The 20,455-nt window shown below is 41.1% G+C and overlaps 1 protein-coding gene across 2 annotated transcripts; it reads left to right on the top strand.

The window, feature by feature from the left end:
- Positions 1-2,132: 2,132 nt before the first annotated feature.
- qki2 (QKI, KH domain containing, RNA binding 2) lies at positions 2,133-20,133 on the top strand. 2 transcript variants are annotated; one of them, XM_034119722.1, is made up of 9 exons: positions 2,133-2,720; positions 5,950-6,098; positions 7,136-7,252; positions 11,272-11,415; positions 13,860-13,947; positions 14,140-14,424; positions 15,266-15,289; positions 15,924-16,001; positions 17,929-20,133. In XM_034119722.1, exons 1-9 carry the CDS (start codon positions 2,579-2,581, stop codon positions 17,949-17,951), a joined length of 1,050 nt encoding a protein of 349 aa, XP_033975613.1. In that variant the 5' UTR covers positions 2,133-2,578; the 3' UTR covers positions 17,952-20,133. The 2 variants fall into 2 exon arrangements, with proteins under 2 accessions (XP_033975613.1, XP_033975614.1); XM_034119723.1 differs by lacking the exons at positions 15,266-15,289; positions 17,929-20,133 and having other exon boundaries at positions 2,134-2,720; positions 15,290-17,209.
- Positions 20,134-20,455: the final 322 nt, after the last annotated feature.

Raw genomic sequence — 20,455 nt, 5'->3', positions numbered from 1 at the left:
GTTTGAGCCAAAGGTCAGGGACAGTGCTATCACATCCCTCTACACTTCACTACAAGCTGAATAAATATGGCAGACAGAAAGAAAAGCAGAGGCAGAGAGTGAGAGAGAGGCCCGTGACTGGTAGATGTGTGGCCTGCTCAGAGGGGCATTGTTGGAGCTATGAGAGGACAATGCACTGCCCCCGCCCTGAATACTCGCCATACCAGCTGATCAGCCATTACCAACGCTGCTGCTGCCCCGTTACAATTCCTGCTGCTTTCACACGAACACACACACACACACACACACACACACACACACACACACACACACACACACACACACACACACACACACACACACACACACACACACACGTTGCATCCCACTCTGCATCAATCATAAGTTTAGTCTTACAAGGCAAAATCATACACTGTGTATAACAGAGAGAAACCAAGTGGGAGGCCAGCAGCGCCGGACAAAAGGCTTAAGTCAAGGCATGCATGGGCACACATGTTGTCTCGCCACTGTGTGTGTGTGTGTGTGTGTGTGTGTGTGTGTGTGTGTGTGTGTGTGTGTGTGTGTGTGTGTGTGTGTGTGTGTGTGTGTGTGTGTGTGTGTGTGTGTGTGTGTGTGTGTGTGAGTGCACATGTGTGTGATTTACAACACGTTAAGTTTAGCCACTAGCACCTATCTGTTCCCCCTTTAGCAATAACGTTTCTCTTCCAGCCACCCAGAGAGGACCAACGCACACATCACACCTGCTTATTATTTCAGGATCCCTGACAAAAGCCCTGAAAGTGGAAGGGTGTGTGAACAGGAGAGGGGGAGTGGGGTGTAGTAGACAGGGATAGAAGAAGTATTAAGATCATTTAACTGGTAAAATAGCCACATCACAGTGTACAAAATACTTAATCACAGGTCCTTCATTTTAAAAGGGCAGCAGGAGTATCAGCATGATTAAAGGGTGATTGTTAGTGATACATGTAAACAGTACTTAACAGAGTTCTTGTTGGAGCTGGTTTTAACTGGTCCAAATACTGTTTGTTTAATCTACAGAAACAATTACTTGATTAGTAAATAAACAGAAAAATGAAGCAGCAACAATATAGATAAACCATACTGTAGTCAAACTCAACATGTGTTGCCTAGTTGCTGTCAAATAAATGTATAGTAAGATATTGATGGAATCTGAAATGTAGTAGTGGAAGCATAGGCGAAAGTTGCACAAACTGGAAATACTCAAGTTCAGTCCTTTTACCTTCAGAGGTCAGATACTCGGTTACAAGTTAAAGTCCTGCTTTAAAAACGTTACTCAAGTAAAAGTACAAAAGTATTGGCATCAAAGTATACTTAAAGTACCAAAAGTAAAAGTACTCGAAAAGTTGGCCCATTTCAGAATAATAAATTATGTTTTGAATATAATTATTGATGCATTAATGTGTTTATCAAAGTTGGTAAAGGTGCAGCTAGTCTTAATGACTAAAGTCTGATTTAAGAGTTGATTATATTTCACATCATTAATCCAAAAGTAACCGAAGGTATTAAATAAAGTAGTGGAGTAAAAGTACACGATTTACTGATATTGAAACAATATTTAATAACGTAGCATTATAAGATTAAGTACAGTAGTTGAGCAAATGTACTTAGTTACTTTACACCTCTGATTGCCTTCAAATGAACTTTGGAGTGGAATATCTTGTAACATTTTAGTCTTGCTAAATTGTTGTCTCTTTTGTCTGGGCTGTTTAAATGTTGCTCCAAGGGATAGTATAAAAGGTGCTTCAAATAAAGTTGCTTTGCGTTCTGCATGATGTGCATTGTTGGTGCTTTAAGTTGATGGTAATATTTATATGTTTAAAGAAGTAGGACTTCAAAACTTATAACAGAGTTTTTCTACACTATAACTACTACCACCACTGCTCAAATGTCTTCAGTGCAGTTCTTGAGGGCACCTGGAGGCACACACACACCCACTTCCAAGGACAAATGATGGACAGTAACAGGTGTACATACCTAGAGCTGTTATATTGTTATTCTGTAGGCGTAGGGTGTGTGAGAGGCAGGGGCTCTGAGGGGACGCGCCTCCTCCCCTGTGATAGCGGAGACGCGCCGCGCGCTCCTGACAACCCACTCGTGCTGCTGCTATACTGTACTGTAATCATATGATAGGGAGTCGATCCCCGCTGCAGAATACCGACACACCGGGCGGACACCAGCAGAGCAGCCGGGGCGGAGGACACCACACGAGAGCAGGTTTTTATTTTTAAGAAGTGCGTGGAGTCTGTTAGCGTGTCGCCACAAGTGTCAAAAAAGAGACAAACTCCCCCTACAAAAAGGAACTTTTTCAAACTCTGGACAGAGAGTCGGCACCGGGGGGAAGAAGAGAGGGCATACAGAAGAAACGTTATCCGAAGGACACTCTTTTTCACCGGGACTGATATTTGAGTTTACTCCGCTATCAGAGCGGCGGTCAGCGGGTCGCGGCCGGTGGAAACCCCTGGGGTATTCGCATCGCTTGTCAGGGCGTGTGCGTTGTTTTTTGAAAATATCCACCACAAGTTTTTCATTTAGACACTTTATTGTAGAAGCTAAAGCCATGGTTGGGGAAACAGAGGTGAAGGAGAGACCCAAGTCCAACCCGGACTACCTAATGCAGCTGATGAACGACAGGAAGGTGATGAGCTCCCTGCCCAACTTCAGCGGCATCTTCTCGCATCTGGAGCGGCTGCTGGATGAAGGTAACTCGGTTTCTTTTCAGGGAGTTAAACCCCGTTTATTGGAGACTCTAACCACTTGTCACACTACAGAGACAAATACCTTTTTTCTTGGCTAATTTGATGGTCAGTGTCATAAAACTGACATTATTGACTCACTTTATTGAAAAGTCATTAACTGCCCGAATTCCTCCCTGGCTCCTAGGAAACAAATGTCACCTCCATCACACCCTGAATGATGCGGACGATAAATTATGAAACTCTTTCATTGTACTTGTTACTTTTCATTGAATTCCCTTACAGAGATGTGGTAGTAAATACAAATTAAAAAACGAAAAGAGATGTGAACCTTAAGTAGCATATTTAATGTGTTGAGAGCAGCAGATGAGCACACACACACACACACACACACACACACACACACACACACACACACACACACACACACACACACACACACACACACACACACACACACACACGGGCAGTTGGTGATGGGAACAAACAGACAGTTGTTAGTCTTTCCCAGTGACCTAATGCGCAGGCTTATGTGAATGCTGCAGCCCATCCCTGAGCAGGAACGAGAGCATGTCACTGTGTAAAATATTTGATTTGAGGCTGCTTTACATGCTGCATGTGCAACTAATCAATGCCCTTCACTTGTTGATGTCAAACAGTTTTTGTTTTTTTTGCAGTTCTGAAATAACACAATCTCACGGCATTGCAACAGTTGCTTTCAAAGTGAGGTCTTATTTGTCAAACGTCCCCTTTTTAGAATGTCAAGGCCTGTTGTTGCTACTGTTGTTTCACATCAGGATCACCGAGATCCTGACTTTGTGCTCTTTGACAAGTCTCATGACGCAGCAAGGTTGATCTCGTACCAGACGACCTCTGCAGCCTGACAAATAGGTCAGGTTAACATCTCCAGTCGTGTACATGTTGACGACTGACAGCCGGGCACATTCATCCCTTACCCTTAATAACGTGACACCCTCGGTTAGAATGAAAGGCATTGTGCCATGCTCATTTTCAGCCTGGCTTTGTCTTCTGCCTGAGTAATGCGGACAAGGGCATTGTACCAAAAAAGTTTTGCAGGGTAACAAGAAAGCCTGTCAGTCAAACATCTTGACCGGCTGCATGTTTGTGGCATATTTGGAAACACAGTGCGGTGGAGTCCGGTCTAAATATAAACCATTGACAAGTTGAAGTGTTGAGATAAGGCCTGCTACAGTCCCCCCCACCACCACCACCCTTTATCTCTCTCTCCTTCCTCCAGTCTCTTGTTCTTCTTTCACTTCTCATTTTCCTCAATGCTCTAACTGAAGTGTGACAAAAGCCCTGCTTGCCTGTGCAGATTTGTTTGTGTGTGTCTGTGTGTGTATGTCTGTGTGTGTGTGAATTTTAATTGTCACTCTTAGTCTGTAACAGGTCAGAAGAGGTTATTAGAGGATCATCATTGTCCCTGTAGCTGTGGCTGTAATTATAGCATCCTACTGTAGTTATTATGGTCAGACTTATCAGAGCAGGGAGACATGCCTGTCAGCCTGCTTAGGTCAGATGATATTTGTGCCTCAAGGCAGATATTCTGTCGTGTGTGTGTGTTGGTGTGAGTTCAAGACGGGGGTCTGTTGGTATGTGTTGCGTATGTGTTTGTGTAGCGCAGTAGTCAGTTATTATTGTGCCAGTGTGTCATTACAAAGGCATCAGAGGCTGACATAGGTCATTGAGACAACACTAAACAAGCAGACAGCCAGACAAACATAGTCTCATTTATTTATGATGGAGTTTCCGCACCAAACCTAAGGCAAGATTTGGACCATTTAGGTACCTTTTAAGAAAGAATTGCTACAATTGCCAACATTTTTTGTGATTATTTTTAACTAAATTAATATCTTTGAGTTTTAGACTGTCGGTCTGAAAAACACATATGAAGACTCCTAGGAATATTTATTCCAATTATGAAATAATAGCCGATAAATGATTGTTTGTTTATAATAGAAAAATTGCTTTCCTAGACAAAAAAAGTAAATATCAACACACTCAGATACAGTAGGTGGTGCTAATATGCATTATTACAGTTGGATTACGATCCCCGATAAATAAAGAGAAGAAAAACAAGCGCAGCACGACAAGACATGTCGTTGCTGATTTGACACTATTACAATTTGAAATACACGTTTTTTAATGTATATTTTTACATTTGTCCATGAACTCCAGGATATTAGCTTCTTTTAAAAGAAAATAAAGTCAAATGATCTTATCTGTATCGGCCATGAGAAGCAGCTGATATTGGTATCAGGTAAAGAAAAAAACACATCATGAATCTTCGCTTTTACTGTTGTCTTTTTAAGAGCATATGATTTATCGATGAGTCTGAAAATGTTTTGAAAAATAATCACTAGTTGCAGCCTTACTGCTTTGTAAAAATATCGATGGCGGTCTATATTGATGTTGTAACACTGTCTTCTACAATAAACACTAAAGGGTCGAGTAGGTCAATGTGACCATGCTGACATGTCTGTTTTTTTTCCTGTTATTTACAGAGTGAAAGGGTAAAATGTGTGTATGTGTGCGTGTGTGTGTGTGTGTGTGTGTGTGTGTGTGTGTGTGTGTGTGTGTGTGTGTGTGTGTGTGTGTGTGTGTGTGTGTGTGTGTGTGTGTGTGTGTGTGTGTGTGTGTGTGTGTGTGTGTGTGTGTGTGTGTCTGTGTCTGTGTCTGTGTCTGTGTGTGTGTGTCTGTGTCTGTGTCTGTGTCTGTGTGTGTGTGTGTGTGTGTGTGTGTCTGTGTGTGTGTGTGTGTGTGTGTGTGTGTCTGTGTCTGTGTCTGTGTGGTGTGTCTGTGTCTGTGTCTGTGTGTGTGTGTGTGTGTGTGTGTGTGTGTGTCTGTGTGTGTGTGTGTGTGTCTGTGTCTGTGTGTGTGTGTGTCTGTGTCTGTGTCTGTGTCTGTGTGTGTGTGTGTGTGTGTGTGTTGGACACAGTTGGAAATAGAAATGGAAATAAAGAAATGGTCTGTTATAGAAGAGGCCTGGTTGCAGAGCGTTAGGTGGTTAGATTCTACATTGGGGTGCAGAATTCTGGTAACTGTCTGTCTGTCTGACTGTCCGTCTGTCCCACTCAGAGCTTCCTGTAATTCTGGTGACAGTGAGTCATCGTCCTGGTAAAGGACGGTCTGAGGAAACGTGACACTTATGGTTGCTCATTCACACTTTCATGGGCGACTCAGTTTAATTTCCCTCCCTCTTTCTGTCTTCCAGAGATCGGCAGGGTACGCAAGGACATGTACAACGACACAGTGAACGGTGGCATGTTCAACGGGCGGGACATGGAGGAGCTTCCCGAAGCTGTCGGCCCCGTGGCTCAGCTCCAGGAGAAGCTCTACGTGCCTGTCAAAGAGTACCCAGACGTGAGTGGATAAATACGTGACCTTTGACCTTTGACAAGAGTTTCTGTTTACTTTATCAGGTCACTTTATCTGCTCTTAGTGACAGAAAGGGCTGCCAAATAGTTACTGAGGCTTTTAATCACCGCTTTTCATTTAATCTTATAGCTGATTTCATTCTGAGATCATCTCTACTCACACCCGATGATGTGATCAAGACTTAAAATAAATCAATAATGAACCCAGGCCAGTGTTTCCGAAAAGATAAAAATGAATATATCACATTATGTTTCAGTCAATATTCCCAATGACAACATTTCATTTAACACCATATATATTTATGAGAGCTTAGGTGGACTAAATATTTTCCCAAAATATAAAGACAATTGCACCACAGTGAAGAAACTAGTACGTATCAGCGCCCGCCAAGCACAGTAAAGCGCTCCAATGTAAGTTACGTTGATCCAGATTGAAATGGCTCACATGATATTCTCCGCGCATCAGCTCACCAATCACTGAATACAATGACAGGCTGTCCTCACTCACATGACAGGAGGTTAACAGGACACACACACTGCAAAACGGTTGTGATCAAGGTTAAATTTAGAGAGCAGTTCCTCTTTCTGGGTTTGTGTGAGTGTGTCGAGGGTTATAGTAGAGCAAATGTGTTGCAACTAAAGTGAACATTAGTTTAAACTTGGTGGAAGAGGCTAGACAAATGGTTTGAGAGACAAATGTGAGAGACAGGGGAATGAAACACACACACACAGAGGGACAGCTGTCTAGTTAATCACTCAGTCTTAGTGACAGATAAGGTTAAGAGAATGGCGCTGTCCTGTTATGCCACCAGCACCAGCCAGCACCCAAATAATAATCTATTTTCGTCTCTGTTAATAACACATCGCAGATGCACAAACACTCACTTGCAGCACATGCAGATACACACACATTTTGAATAGACAGTCTTTGATGTGTGTGTGTGTGTGTGTGTGTGTGTGTCTGTCTTCCTCCAGGCCTTTCTCTTTGATTATCAATGAGACTGTTTTTGCTCTTTTGTGTAGTTTAACTTTGTAGGGAGGATCCTGGGCCCACGTGGACTGACGGCAAAACAACTGGAAGCAGAGACCGGCTGCAAGATAATGGTGCGAGGCAAGGGCTCCATGAGAGACAAGAAGAAGGTATGCACACTGAGAAACACACACAAACACACAATATACATTCTTTCATGGTCAGTTTCACTTAGCTCTGTACGTATAGATGTTATGCATGTTCACATCACCTTTACTTAAAGGTTACTTAATAGTTTGAAAGTCTTGTTTTCTGGTCAGGCAGAAGAGAAAATCCAAAGCCCTCGCGTGTCTGTACACTAAATATGAAGCTACAGTCAAGAGACAGCTAGCTTAGCTTAGACTCAAAATGGGGGGAAGCTTGACTCTGTCCAAAAGTAAAAACAGTATTCTCTTCTCTCCAACCAAAGACTCCAGGTGATAGAGTCGCATTGATTAGTTAACTAAACTAATGTAGAATTTGTTAACTAATCAATAAGTTTATCTATTGACAAATGATCTCCAACTCTTTTGATAGTCTCCTCCTAGACATTTTCATGCTTAAAATGCTGTATACAGCCACTCCAATATAGAAGTCTCTGGAATTTGACCCATTTAACTGAACATCTTTTGGACTAACAAAACAAGCAGCCAAGGGGTCGCTGGAAACAGGCTTAGAAATAATCATAACCATTACCCAGTGAAACCATAATGTGCCATATTTACACAGCACTTTGAGTATGGGTATAATACTGAGATATAACGTGTTAAATTAGTGTGCATTAGGAAGCTTGAGAAGTTCTGCTTAGCACTTAGCTTCAGATAGAGCCAGACGAGCTGTTTTGCCCAGTTTCCAGTCCTTATGCAAAGCTAAGCTAACTGGCTTTGGGTTGATTCTACAGATATGAGACTGGTATCATGTCTTCTTATCTTACTCTCTGCAAGAGACCCCAAAACATTGGCAGCAGTTGGTTCCAATTCACTTTAGCAAAGTTTTAAAAGTCAACCTTCAGAAACATTTGGTTATGACAGGGAAGCCGTCCAGATGCACTTAATGTGTACTTCCATTACTGTCAAAGGAACAATGTTGACATGCTTCAAATTGATTTCATTTTAGTAATGCAATACCACTCAGCAACAATAAAGATGGGTACATGGTGTTCAGATGCATTTAAGAGGAGCAGCTTTGACCTGGAAGGAAGTCAATAGCAGGCTGCAGACTGAGAAAAATACAAGGATCTATCTATCTATCTATCCATCTATCTATCTATCTATCCATCTATCTATCTATCTATCTATCTATCTATCTATCCATCTATCTATCTATCCATCCATCCATCCATCCATCTATCTATCTATCTATCTATCTATCTATCTATCTATCTATCTATCTATCTATCTATCTATCTATCTATCTATCTATCTATCTATCTATCTATCTATCTATCTATCTATCTATCTATCTATCTATCTATCTATCTATCTATCTATCCATCCATCCATCCATCCATCCATCCATCCATCCATCCATCCATCCATCCATCCATCTCTATCTATCTATCTATCTATCTATCTATCTATCTATCTATCTATCTATCTATCTATCTATCTATCTATCTATCTATCTATCTACCTACCTACCCATCCATCCATCCATCCATCCATCCATCCATCCATCCATCCATCCATCCATCCATCCATCCATCCATCCATCCATCTATCTATCTATCTATCTATCTACCTACCTACCTACCCATCCATCCATCCATCCATCCATCCATCCATCCATCCATCCATCCATCCATCCATCCATCCATCCATCCATCCATCCATCTATCTATCTATCTATCTAGCTATCTATCTAGCTATCTATCTAGCTATCTATCTATCTCTCCCTTCTCTCCCTTCTCTCTCAGAATGAGTTTTTGGTTGTCAGTTTTTCTGTCCTGGTGTTCGGTCCATCTGTTCCCTCTTCCTCTCCCCTGGTGTTTGCTGTTGGACGGAGTCGACTCAAGCTTTCCAAACGGCAGGTGGAGCAAGTCCAGCATTCCTCCCCGTCCCCTCTCTCTCTATATCTCTCTCTCTCTCCAGAACATTCCCTACCTCTCACGCCCCTCAGAGAGAGAGAGAGAGACACACACAGAGACAGAGAGGAAGGAAAACAGAGACACAGTGGGAGGCAGTGGGGAGATGAGAGGAAGATGTTGACTTTTGGTGTTTTTCAGAATGATACATCTCACTTGACAAAACATAGCGGATAGGATGTCCCAGCATGCCTTACTGAATACACAGAGCACTTCATAATTTCAGTTTGAACTAGGGATGAAACAAACCGTTATTCTCATTAGATATGTTTAAATAACTGATTGTTCCCGCTCTGAAATGTAAAGTTGTACTTAAAGGTGACTTTTCCCATAAAATGTGTACTTTTTTAGCTGAGAGTTAGATGCGAAGATTGATATTACCCTCATAATATTCTGTTGAATATGAAGCTACAGCTGGGAGGAGGAGGTTAGCTTAGCATCAAGACTGGAAACAAGAGGAAACAGCTGGTCTGGCTTTGAAGTCACTGCGTTCAGCCAACAAATAGGTCCCCGTCCAACACATAAAGTTCCGGTAATGTTTAAACAAAAGTAGTTTGTAAGACGGGTTGCCTAACATATTGGAGATAAAAAGTGATCAAAGTTGTTTGGACACACTTAAAGGTTTAATAAAAAAAGGCATTGAGAGGGGGGTTGGATATTGTTTAAATACGCACTACTCAACAGTATGGAAGTCTTCATAGTGTTGCACTAAGTTGTTCACATGAAAAGTGAGAAGAAGAGCTAAAGATTCGTGTGCAGTCTCACTCTTTCACCTCTGCACAGCTGGACGATCACGGCATGGAGTTCAGTGTGAATGTTGGAATTTCAGAAAGTTACTCTCCAATCTGATGTTGGAAAGCTGTGGGGGGAATTGGTTTCTGAAGCTTTTCATCCATCCAATAACCTCTTTCAAAGAAGCATAATGGAAGCTTAACCACCCATGCAACCACAATTTGTCATTTTAATTTATTTTTATTTTTAAAAGATAAAGAAATCAAGATTGAATTTACTGATTTGGTGAGCTTTAGAGTTGGACTCTTGTAAGCATTTCACTGAGCGAGGCTAGATGTATTCCAGACTTGGCTAAGCTAATGTAACAGTATCTGGACTGTAGCTTCAGATTGAACAGATCACATTGTCATATTGATTTTTCCTATTTAACTCCTAGCAAGAAAGCAAATAAGCAGATTTCCCAAAATATAGAACTTGTCTTTTTAGCACATCAGTGCTTTAAGCAAGTATTTTACATGATTAAAACTTAGCGAGCTAGCATGCAAACATTTGTATTTAGCACTTATTACAAAGAACTGAGGTCGCCATCAGTTTTGAATGTATTTCATGATGAAAGTAGTGGGCAAAGTCTGTCTGTACAAGATATTCAGACATGAATATCTGAGCCAAATTTCATGATAATCCGACCAAGATATATCACTCCAGACCAAATAGTTCCCAGTTGTAAATTATAAAAAAAGGTTCTCTAATAAGTTCCCAGAGCCAAACACACTTTCTTAAATTGCTTAATTTGATGAGCATGGAATAAAATACAGATTTTTAATTGTATTTGGAAAGGAAAGCTATCCAAAACAGACATTTACAAATCTAACCATGTTCACTTGTTTTGTTCTATTAACTAAAGGGAAGAAGTTCAACAGGGTCATTATTATTATTTTTGACTTAATAAACTACTATAATCATAGATGCTGTGGTCAAAATCTGAATTTCAATTAGTAGACTATTAGGCATTAGTTTGGATAAAGTGTCAGTGAGAAAAAAGGGATTGAATAGATAAGGAAATAGCTAAGCAGAGTGTGATTTGGGGAGTGCCTCCTTTAATAAAATGCAACGTTAAACTTGTGAAATCAGTGAAAAGCAACAAGGTTATTTCACGAGTTTGATAACTCTTCCAAAGCTCTGTTACACAACCTTGAGCCTAGTGTGTAGTCTGAGGCCATCCAGAAAATCAAGCCAAACTAGAAGAAAAAGTGAAATCCTGTCCTCTCACTGTGCCAGTCATGAGCTTGTGTGGTGCATTCAAACGGAGCTTTAAAAAAGCTTTTTGTGTTTCAGGAGGAGATGAACCGAGGGAAGCCCAACTGGGAGCACCTCAGCGAAGATCTCCACGTCCTGATCACAGTGGAGGACACACACAACCGGGCCAAGATCAAACTCCAGCGGGCTATCAACGAGGTCAAGAAACTTCTCGTGCCAGCTGTGAGTATCAGTGTGAACCCCTTCAGTGTCCCATATTATGGTCTGGACCGATGGAAAAGCTGCGTGTGACTAGATGAGAGTTCACTGTGTTGGTATGCATGGAAGGGGGAAGGGGATTGTCAGTCCAAAAACTGTGTGTGTTTGTGTCTTTTTTTTGTGTTTTTGTGTGTGTCTCTGTGTGTATGAGAGAGTATGTGTAAGGGGTTAGGGTAATTAGGGAACACGCATAAAGGGGTTTCCATAGTAACCCCGGGTTGTTTGAAAGGCTGCGGGAATGAATGGAGAGTCTGTTCACTTGTTCTCCCCACTCCATCACTCCTTTCACTCGTTCACAACTCACTTCATTCCCAACTACTGGCTACAGTATTCCTTTTTCTCCCTGTTTTTTTGTCATCCACACAAAAGGACATTTTGATTGCACTCTTCAACATTTCTCACATTCTACAGCCCACCTACGTCCCCCCTACGGATATACATGCATGAACGTGATGACAAATAAGTAACGCATTGCTTACATAGATGCAGGAATTGTCTTAATTATCCCGTTAGACGCACTAGCACAAAAGCTCATATTGCGAAAATCACAAGGCACCTTCCTTTTCCCCCCCTTTGCATTATTCACGACAATAGAAACTGAATGAATAGACCAGCAGGGGGATTTCTATTATAGCAATCAGCCGTCACTTCCGCTCCGGTCACAGCACGGGGTCGGCCAACTCCAGAAGTTAAAGGATGTAAGAAATATCTGTGGGCAATCAGGAGCTGGACACCTGTTAACCTTTGTTTGTGTGTGTGTGTGTGTGTGTGTGTGTGTGTGTGTGTGTGTGTGTGTGTGTGTGTGTGTGTGTGTGTGTGTGTGTGTGTGTGTGTGTGTGTGTGTGTGTGTGTGTGTGTGTGTGTGTGTGTGTGTGTGTGTGTGTGTGTGTGTGTGTGTTGTGTGTGTGTGGGTGTTGAGGGTATGGTTAATGATATGCGTTAGTTTAACCCAGCCAACCTTGCTTTCCGACTGTAAATCAGTCAAGCTTTTCACCAAGCTGTAACTGGAGCTAGGAAGTGAAATATGTCCTGTGTGGTGAAGTCACTGTATTCAAGGACTGGTCAACTGCATTTCAGACAATGACATTTGTTTACATGCACACTAATGTTACACGATGGTTACGAACATGATAGATATTCATGTTGCAAACAATCCAACTGACATACGGTTCAGAAGGCTGGGGTTGATGTACATCAGGGCTATTCAATTAGTTTGGAATGGGGGCCGGTTGATGAAAATGATCCAAAGCAAGGGGCCGGGAAAAAGATGGCTTGAAATATGAGCAATCATATTAAGAGCTTCAGATACAGTAAATACTACAACAGCATAGTGGAGTGCATATATTGTGTTTAATTCAATCAAACAACATAGCCCCAAGGCCTTTCTAGATCTAAATGGCAAGTTCAGAACTCAGTAGGCCTACATGCGAAGCTGATTTAACCATCAACATCATTTCATTTGATTTAATTGAGGTGAAATGAACTAATCATTCACGCAGAGATGCAATAAATGACAGGAGTTGTCACTACAGTAGCTAGTAGGTGGGTTCGAAACCCGAGCCCGCCAAAGTTTTCAGGCCATGTCTTCCCCTCTATCTCTCAATTTAACACCCTCTCTGGAATAAAGGCACTCTGTTACTTTTTAACATTATACTCAAAGGGCCAGTAAATATCACCCCGGGGCCGGATTTGGCCCGCGGGCCGCCAATTGAATAGCCCTGATGTACATGCTACAAGAAAAACATGTGGTCGGAAGGAAAACACACTTTGAAACATTATGAAAAAGCTTTTTTTTAACAAGCTTTTTGATTTGCACAAATAAAGCATTTTGGACCTGTTTAAGAAGGTGGTTTTAGGAACAAAAGAGAGAGGCTGTGTTCCCACGGTCTAACAAATCAGCCACCGGTAGAAAACTTTGAAATAATTGGAGTTGTGCATATCAAAATGTGTCTGGGAATATTATGGAGATATCCTTCTTTTTACTGTTTTATTAAATCATATTAGAGTAAATATCTTTTGGTTTTGGGCTAAAAAATAAAACAATAAAGACATCATCTCAGAATTTGAGAAACTGTGATGGACATTTAAAATTTGTTCTGATATATCATAGCCCTAACCATGATTTGATAAAGAAAATAAACCTTAGCCGCATCCCTTCATGTAAACAGCCTTGTAGGAATATTGTTTTTGATTTTTCTAGGGCAAAACCTGAAATATTTTGTGCATGTTGTGTTAATATAATAGAAGGCTAGTGCAAACACAACTACGTCTTCCCCCTGACTTCATTATTTGTTCCTGCATAGTGTAACATTTGCTGACTTTTTGACTCCCACAAAAGTGAATTCATTCACTTGTCAAATGACTGTCCTTGCTAAGTAAGCTGATTGTGCTGTTCTGCTCTGGTGTAGGCTGAGGGGGAGGACAACCTGAAGAAAATGCAGTTGATGGAGCTGGCCATTCTCAATGGGACCTACAGAGACGCCAATGTCAAGATGTGTAAGGATGACATCATAGTTAACTTGTGGAGGAGGGTTGGTGGGTCTGGGTACAGGAGTCCACTGTACATATGAACAATGCCTTTGTTTTTCCTGGTAAATAGACTGTTTGTCTTCTCCTCTTCTTCCCTGTCTATTGTTTGTGTGTGGGTGTGTGCATACTTGCATTATTGCAAATTCGTGTGCTGCACAGCCTGCGCTGGCTTCCCTATGGGGACACCTCAGGCGCCTCGGCTCATCACAGGTCCGACGTCGTGCCTGCCTCCCTCAATGCGCAACTCCGCCCAACTCCCCACGCAGACCATGTTGCCTCTGATTCGTCAGATCCAGAGCTCCGCCCTCATGCAGGGAGCCAATCCGCACCAGGCGCTGGTGCAGCAAGGGCCCGAATCTGGAATCATCTACGCGCCCTACGACTATCCCTACACACTTACGCCATCCATATTGGAATACCCGATTGACTCAACTGGAGTTTTAGGTACTTAGAAAGAAAAAGTTTATAATTTCATATAGAATCAATGGATGTATTATGAGAACTGGATACTGGCCTTCAATGGAATTTGCTTACCAATCGCATACGTCAACAACAACAAAACTAAAACCTAGGACACCAATTCTTCGACCGAACATCAAGCAATATTTGCATTATTGATGGTGGCTAATTGTTGTTTTAGTTATTTACAGTCAGAGTTGGATAACTGAAAACATGGTATTCAACAAGCTATTTCAATTTGGTCCCGTTCTATGACAAATGCAGGCTCATTATTAAATACCGCCCCACATCTGAGTATCTCCACTTGAGGCTTGAGAACTACCTTTGCATTTTAAAGCATGTCAATCAGAGCATCGCTAACATCAAAGCATGTAAACATGTTCTGGTAAATCCAAAAATACATGTATGAACTGGAACATTTGCATGCTATATCATGGCATCAATGCTAAAAAAGGGCATCTTCAAATCAACCCATTATCTTTGAAAGTGAGTTTTATGTGACTTACACTAACAGTGAAGAATGAGCTGTTTCATTAGTGTAGATGATTTAAAGAATTTGCAAAGTTAGTTAAATGTCAACCTTTTTTGAGGTTAGAGTAAGAGGAAAATGTGCACGTACGTCCCTACATGCACAAAATAGTTTCTTACTTCTGAAGTAGCCAACCTCGAGCGAAGACCAAAGTTTTAAGAATCTTGACAGCCGTGATATTTTCAGATTTTGTACCATGGTTTGCAACTGGGACAATTTGGAGGCCAAATCCAGCTCTTGTAATACATCCGGATAAAATGTATAAATGTATACTGAAGCTAATTGTTGGGCTAACAGTCCCTTCTTCCTGTGTTTTCGCAGGTATGGCTTTCCCAACCAAAGGCTAGGGCGATAGCAACCCTTCCTAGCACACTCAAGGACTGGCTTGCAGAGACCCCTCCCCCCTCCCTACATACTTGTCCCACATAGCAAACACTCAAAGTTTGCTCATACTTTAGGATGACAGACAGTCATTCTGTAGTCAAGTGTCCATTCCTGTTAATTTCCTCTTTGTATTAGCAGACTAGTGTTGTGGTTTGACAGCTATTTAACTTTTTTTAATAGTTCAGCTTCCGCTTGTAATTTTAACACATTTTAGTGAACCCATAGATATTTTAGCGCCGCTGTTTGTGATTTAATATAAGCTTATTTTAATCACAGAGCTATAGAGTGACTTTGCTTACAGCTGATGTTGAATCTACTAGTGAAGCTTAGTGAGAAATTAGTGGTTTGGATTAATATTTTCTTTAGAGAACAGAAGACCACAAAACAACAAGAATTCTGTGTCTCAGAGAAGCAAGATGTTTTCGTTCTTTTTTACTTATTTTTCGCCCTCAGCCTTGAACACTTTGTAAATTCCTGGTTTCACTGATGTTGGTGCCATGGGTGGACTGTTTGATGTCTTTCTGATGAGTAACCTTCTGTGTTCTGTTTTGGCGATGTCAATGGCTGTTAGCAGGTGCCATGACCACTAAGGTACGACGCCACGACAAGAGAATCCATCCTTACCAAAGGGTAGTGACCCCAGACAGAGGTTAGTTAGCTCACCAGCCACTTTATGTGTATGTGTGTGTGTGTGCGTGCATGCGGACCAATGGACCAATTTCAGTTTACACTTGTTTGTAGAACCGCATGCCTAAAGTAAAGAAAATAAATATCAGGCGCAAATGGTCACACGCTGAAGCAGCTTCAGTGTAAAATGTGAAACGTTTTTGTTGCAGTGAAGTGAAATAAGCGAGTAGATTTGGGAGGAACTATGTGAGGGGTGACAGCTGCGGCGTTATCTTCACTCACCCTGGTAGATAAACTGGACGGCTTGCAGGCCGGGACCCTCTCAATTATAATGGATCACTCCGTTCATGTGACTCAGTCCTTGTGACTATGGAGTCCTCTCTCAGAATTTTTTCGTTGTTGATGTTTTTATCTCTTCAGTACTATTTTTAAACCCTGCAAATAACTGTGGGAGGTTTTATTTATACCCAATTTCATTCCAGTAGATTGCCACAAATGTTTTTATTATTATTAATTAAATCCTGTGTTGTGCCCAATGACTATATGACACTTAAAGTAACAGTGATTGTCTTTTTTTCTGAAGGTCATCCAATTCAATATGATCTTTGGTCTTAACTACTAAAACACAGCGTGTGATAACTACTGAGGTCTGTGTTACAAGCTCTTTTGTATAAAATACTGTTGTTTGTGGTCTTATCAGTCGCCCACTGGACTTGATCATTGGGGCTGTTTACATCTTTCATATATTTCCTAGCCAGAGTGGTGCTGTTACCATGTATTTAGCTGCAAAATAAATTTGTATATAGGGATTTTAAGGATTTAAGTGCTTATATGAAGCTTATGGAACAAGATCGCTTTGGAAATAGTATTTTTCTTTTCTTTTTTTTTTAGTTTGTATATTTTTATTTTTGTTTCTACGATATGCTTTTTATAGATGAAGTGTCTCCATGTAAACTTCAAACTTTTATTCAAGGTGTGTAGCTACTACTGTTTTAGTCACCGCGAAAGGTGGCAATGAAGGCAGTGTTTTGCTCTGTCTATTTAAGACGAGGTGACCTTCTCAATTCACAGGCCTCGTGACTGTTTTATGCAATAGAAAATGGACTAGCTAGCTACGATATATGTGTGTGTGTGTGTGTGTGAGAGCGGTGGTGCTCTTGTTGTACATGATGGACAAAAAACACTAAAAGGCAATAAAGATGACTATTGAAAAAAAAATCTCTAAACAAAGCCAAAGCCTCTAAATTCTTGTAGCTAGTCTGTCTACTGTTAAATTGTTTCTAAAGACCCTCTTAAATCACCATCTCTTAACCTCTCATCACTATCTCTTCTGGTGCCTCTTTGCTTACTGTATAGTCATTACGTGTTCTTCTAATACTTCATAGCAAATTGATCAAACCATAATCACAACTTTTAATCATCCAGATTTTACGCCTGCTGCTCAACAATAGCTCTACTTGTCAGTAAGCGAAAGTATTTCTGAGGCCCAGACACTTTTCTTGGACATAAAGGTCACTCTCTCACCCACATGAAACCATGCCGTCTCCCTCTCTGTCCATGGTTTCACTGTCTGTCTGTGCTAGAACAGCTAGCATGAGTAGTATCACTATAGCAGCGGTCCCACAGCAGGAGGGGCATCTCCTAAAACGTAACCCTGCTAACACCTTCATGAGCACACGTGAGCATCGCTAACCAGCCATTCCTCGTGTCACCACCCGTGGTTGATGTGAGTCCTTCTGAATGGTCATGCAGGGCTCATGAAGGTGTTGCGCAGCTCCTCCTGTAGCGCCCCTCATGCTGTGAGACTGTAGTAGATCTGCCTTGTTGTCATCCTGACGCCACTAGCTGACACTAATCTCTCTTCTATCTTTTTTTCTTTTTATGTCCCCTTTTATGTGCCCTTTTTGTTTCCTTTCCACGTCTGTCCGTCTGTGTCTGTCTAACTCTAGCTGCCACGGCAACTAACCCATGACCCCTTGACCTTCTGACCTTTCCGCCCACTGATGACCCACCCATCTCCGCCTGCTGGCGTGCTCATTGGCCCACGGCCCCGTCACTCCCCAAGCTCAGCCAACCAGACCAGCACATTGGGAACAACCCGGCTGCTTCTGTCTAACCAGCCAACCAGACGACAGCGATCATGGGAATAAACCTCAGGACCCCGCCCACCACCAAGTCCTAACCCAAACTTTACCAAACGTGCCTTCCTTCCCAAAGTCCAAAGCCAGTCGGAGAATGTTTTATAACCAGTCGAAATCCCAATCTGTAACAGCTGCTGCCATGCATAACAAGTAGACTTTACTGGGGATGGGCTCCTAAACCCAGCTGCCCTGCCCACTGGCCCATGTGATGCAATAATAATGACTCTATTAATATCATGGTAACTATACTGATGATAATGTACTTATCCAGCACAGAAACCCTCCACAACACTAAAACAAAGAAGGATATGTTGGTATTCACAAGCTTCTTTTCTCCTCTTACTTAAAGGAAAATCGACCAAATGATCATTTGTATATTAAATTCTCACCCCATGTGACATATATCTGAGAAGAAAACGTAGTTTTTCTCGCACGACTTCATGGTGGACAAAGAATCGAAAAACTGTTGATAATTTAAGAATTGTCTTAATTTTTTGATTCTCTTTTCACCGTGGTGGAATGCAGTAAGACAACGTTTTCCTCAAGAATTCAAGAGGAAAACTGGGTGAGTATTTGACATGCTACTGGCAATTTCGGGTGGAAGAACTAATTATAGTTTTCCGCACACTCTTTAAAGGGAATAATGAAATACATTAATTGTTTACAGATTATAATTGTTAATATGTATACACACTTTCTCTTGAGTGGTAAAACAAACAATGTATTTAAATTGTTACTTGTTACTTTTCTTCTCGTATTATTTTGTGCGTTAATTCCTTAAAAGAGGAGTGATTTTAAAGGTTTCCTTGGGAAAATAAGACAAAAAAGCCATCGCTAAAGTAAGGTAAACATTTTCCAGGTAAAACGAAACCTGTGACCAGTGAAGGAATCCAAAATGCCAAAGTATCTTTTTGAGCTTTTTCTAAATAAGTAAATAATCTCAATACTGACTCAACATACGCAGTATAAATGCAATGTCTGTACTACAGTACGGACACACACACAGAGGGAAGGTTGCACTTCTTATTTCTAAACAGAGGACTTACACAGCGATGCCTTTTTCACACTACAGTATTGTACGAGCTTGGACAACAGTGCCTTTATTTATTTGAGAGCGATGGAACAATGTTACACCTAAATCTTCCCCTGCATTGTGGGTTTGTGCCCAGCATGAAATTCTGTCCTTTGGGTTTATGCAGATTATTTGTCATTATCTACATTTTATGGCCCACATCCTCTTCTCAATTCAGATGTTAGTGCCAAAAAAAGTGGCTCATTTGAATCGGAAGTGCAATGCGGTATTGAAGCAGCAGCTACGATGTTTGAAATGTTTATGTGTGAGGTTCAGATACCTCCGGAGAACAGTGTTATATTCTATCTTTTTGTTTGTTTGTGTTTTTGATTGTTTTTGTCCATATTTCTGCATGTGTATCCACTTTTTCAGAAGGTGTGCTACGGTTACACACACGCAAACCAACTGATGCCTTGACATAGAAAAAAAAAAAGAAGAAATCATGGAGCCGTAACATTTGTAACAAGTTTATAATGTATTTTTATATTCTCTTTTGTACGTGAGCATAACATTAAATGACCTTTTCAGATACAAAACATTATGCCTTATTACGGAGAGTAATTTGATGAATTTAACGATCCTTCATGTGTCAATATTAGTAACCAATGTCCTAATATACTGGAATCTCTGATGTCCTCTGTATTAACTTGAGCCTTTGAGATCCTTGCTTGCCTTCTGTGCCTTTTGTATACTATAAGTGTGACATTAACAGTGTAGAACAACATTAATCTACTCTTCAGTGACAAGTGTAGGTTACTAACTGTTACCACTTCTGTGACTATTAACCACTTTAATGGTATCTGTGTCTGCTTTGGAGTCCTTTACAAAGAAAACACGTGTGTCTAAAAAAATTGAAAGATATGTGTTGAACTTTTAACTTTTAAAGTGAGCAGGAATAACTCTTTGTACACTATTAAACTCATAGTTGTTAAACTAACAAACTTTGTTGCTTTTTCTCTGTAGCTCTTAATTATGCAAATCAGCTTCCTTTCTGCATACTAATCACCAAACACTCCTTAGATACCGCGGAGGGGGGAAGAGAAACTGGCAGATACTTGAGACAAAATGCAGGGAAAAGGCCACAACATGTTTTTCCCACTTCTCCTTTTCTGTGCTCCTTCTCTTGTTCTCCTTCTGCTATTTAAGTAGACATTACACACATGGATGTCTGTAATAAGAGAGAACAAAACACACCCAGCTCACCATGGTTTCTCTGAGGCATGCACATGTATAACAGAAAAGGAGACGGGGAAAGGGGGGGGG

This window comes from Trematomus bernacchii, unplaced genomic scaffold (genome assembly GCF_902827165.1).
Source record: "Trematomus bernacchii unplaced genomic scaffold, fTreBer1.1, whole genome shotgun sequence".
NCBI lineage: Eukaryota > Metazoa > Chordata > Actinopteri > Perciformes > Nototheniidae > Trematomus > Trematomus bernacchii.
This window is presented reverse-complemented; position numbering and strand designations above follow the sequence as displayed.

What these genes read in the sequence shown, in the direction of transcription:
- qki2 (XM_034119722.1), top strand. Translation starts at nt 2,579, where the DNA reads ATGGTTGGGGAAACAGAGGTGAAGGAGAGACCCAAGTCCAACCCGGAC. An exon ending in TTCTTCCTGTGTTTTCGCAG is followed by an intron (nt 15,290 to 15,923) that starts GTATGGCTTTCC and finishes AATGGCTGTTAG; the next exon opens with CAGGTGCCATGACCACTAAG. An exon ending in GGTAGTGACCCCAGACAGAG is followed by an intron (nt 16,002 to 17,928) that starts GTTAGTTAGCTC and finishes GTCTAACTCTAG; the next exon opens with CTGCCACGGCAACTAACCCA.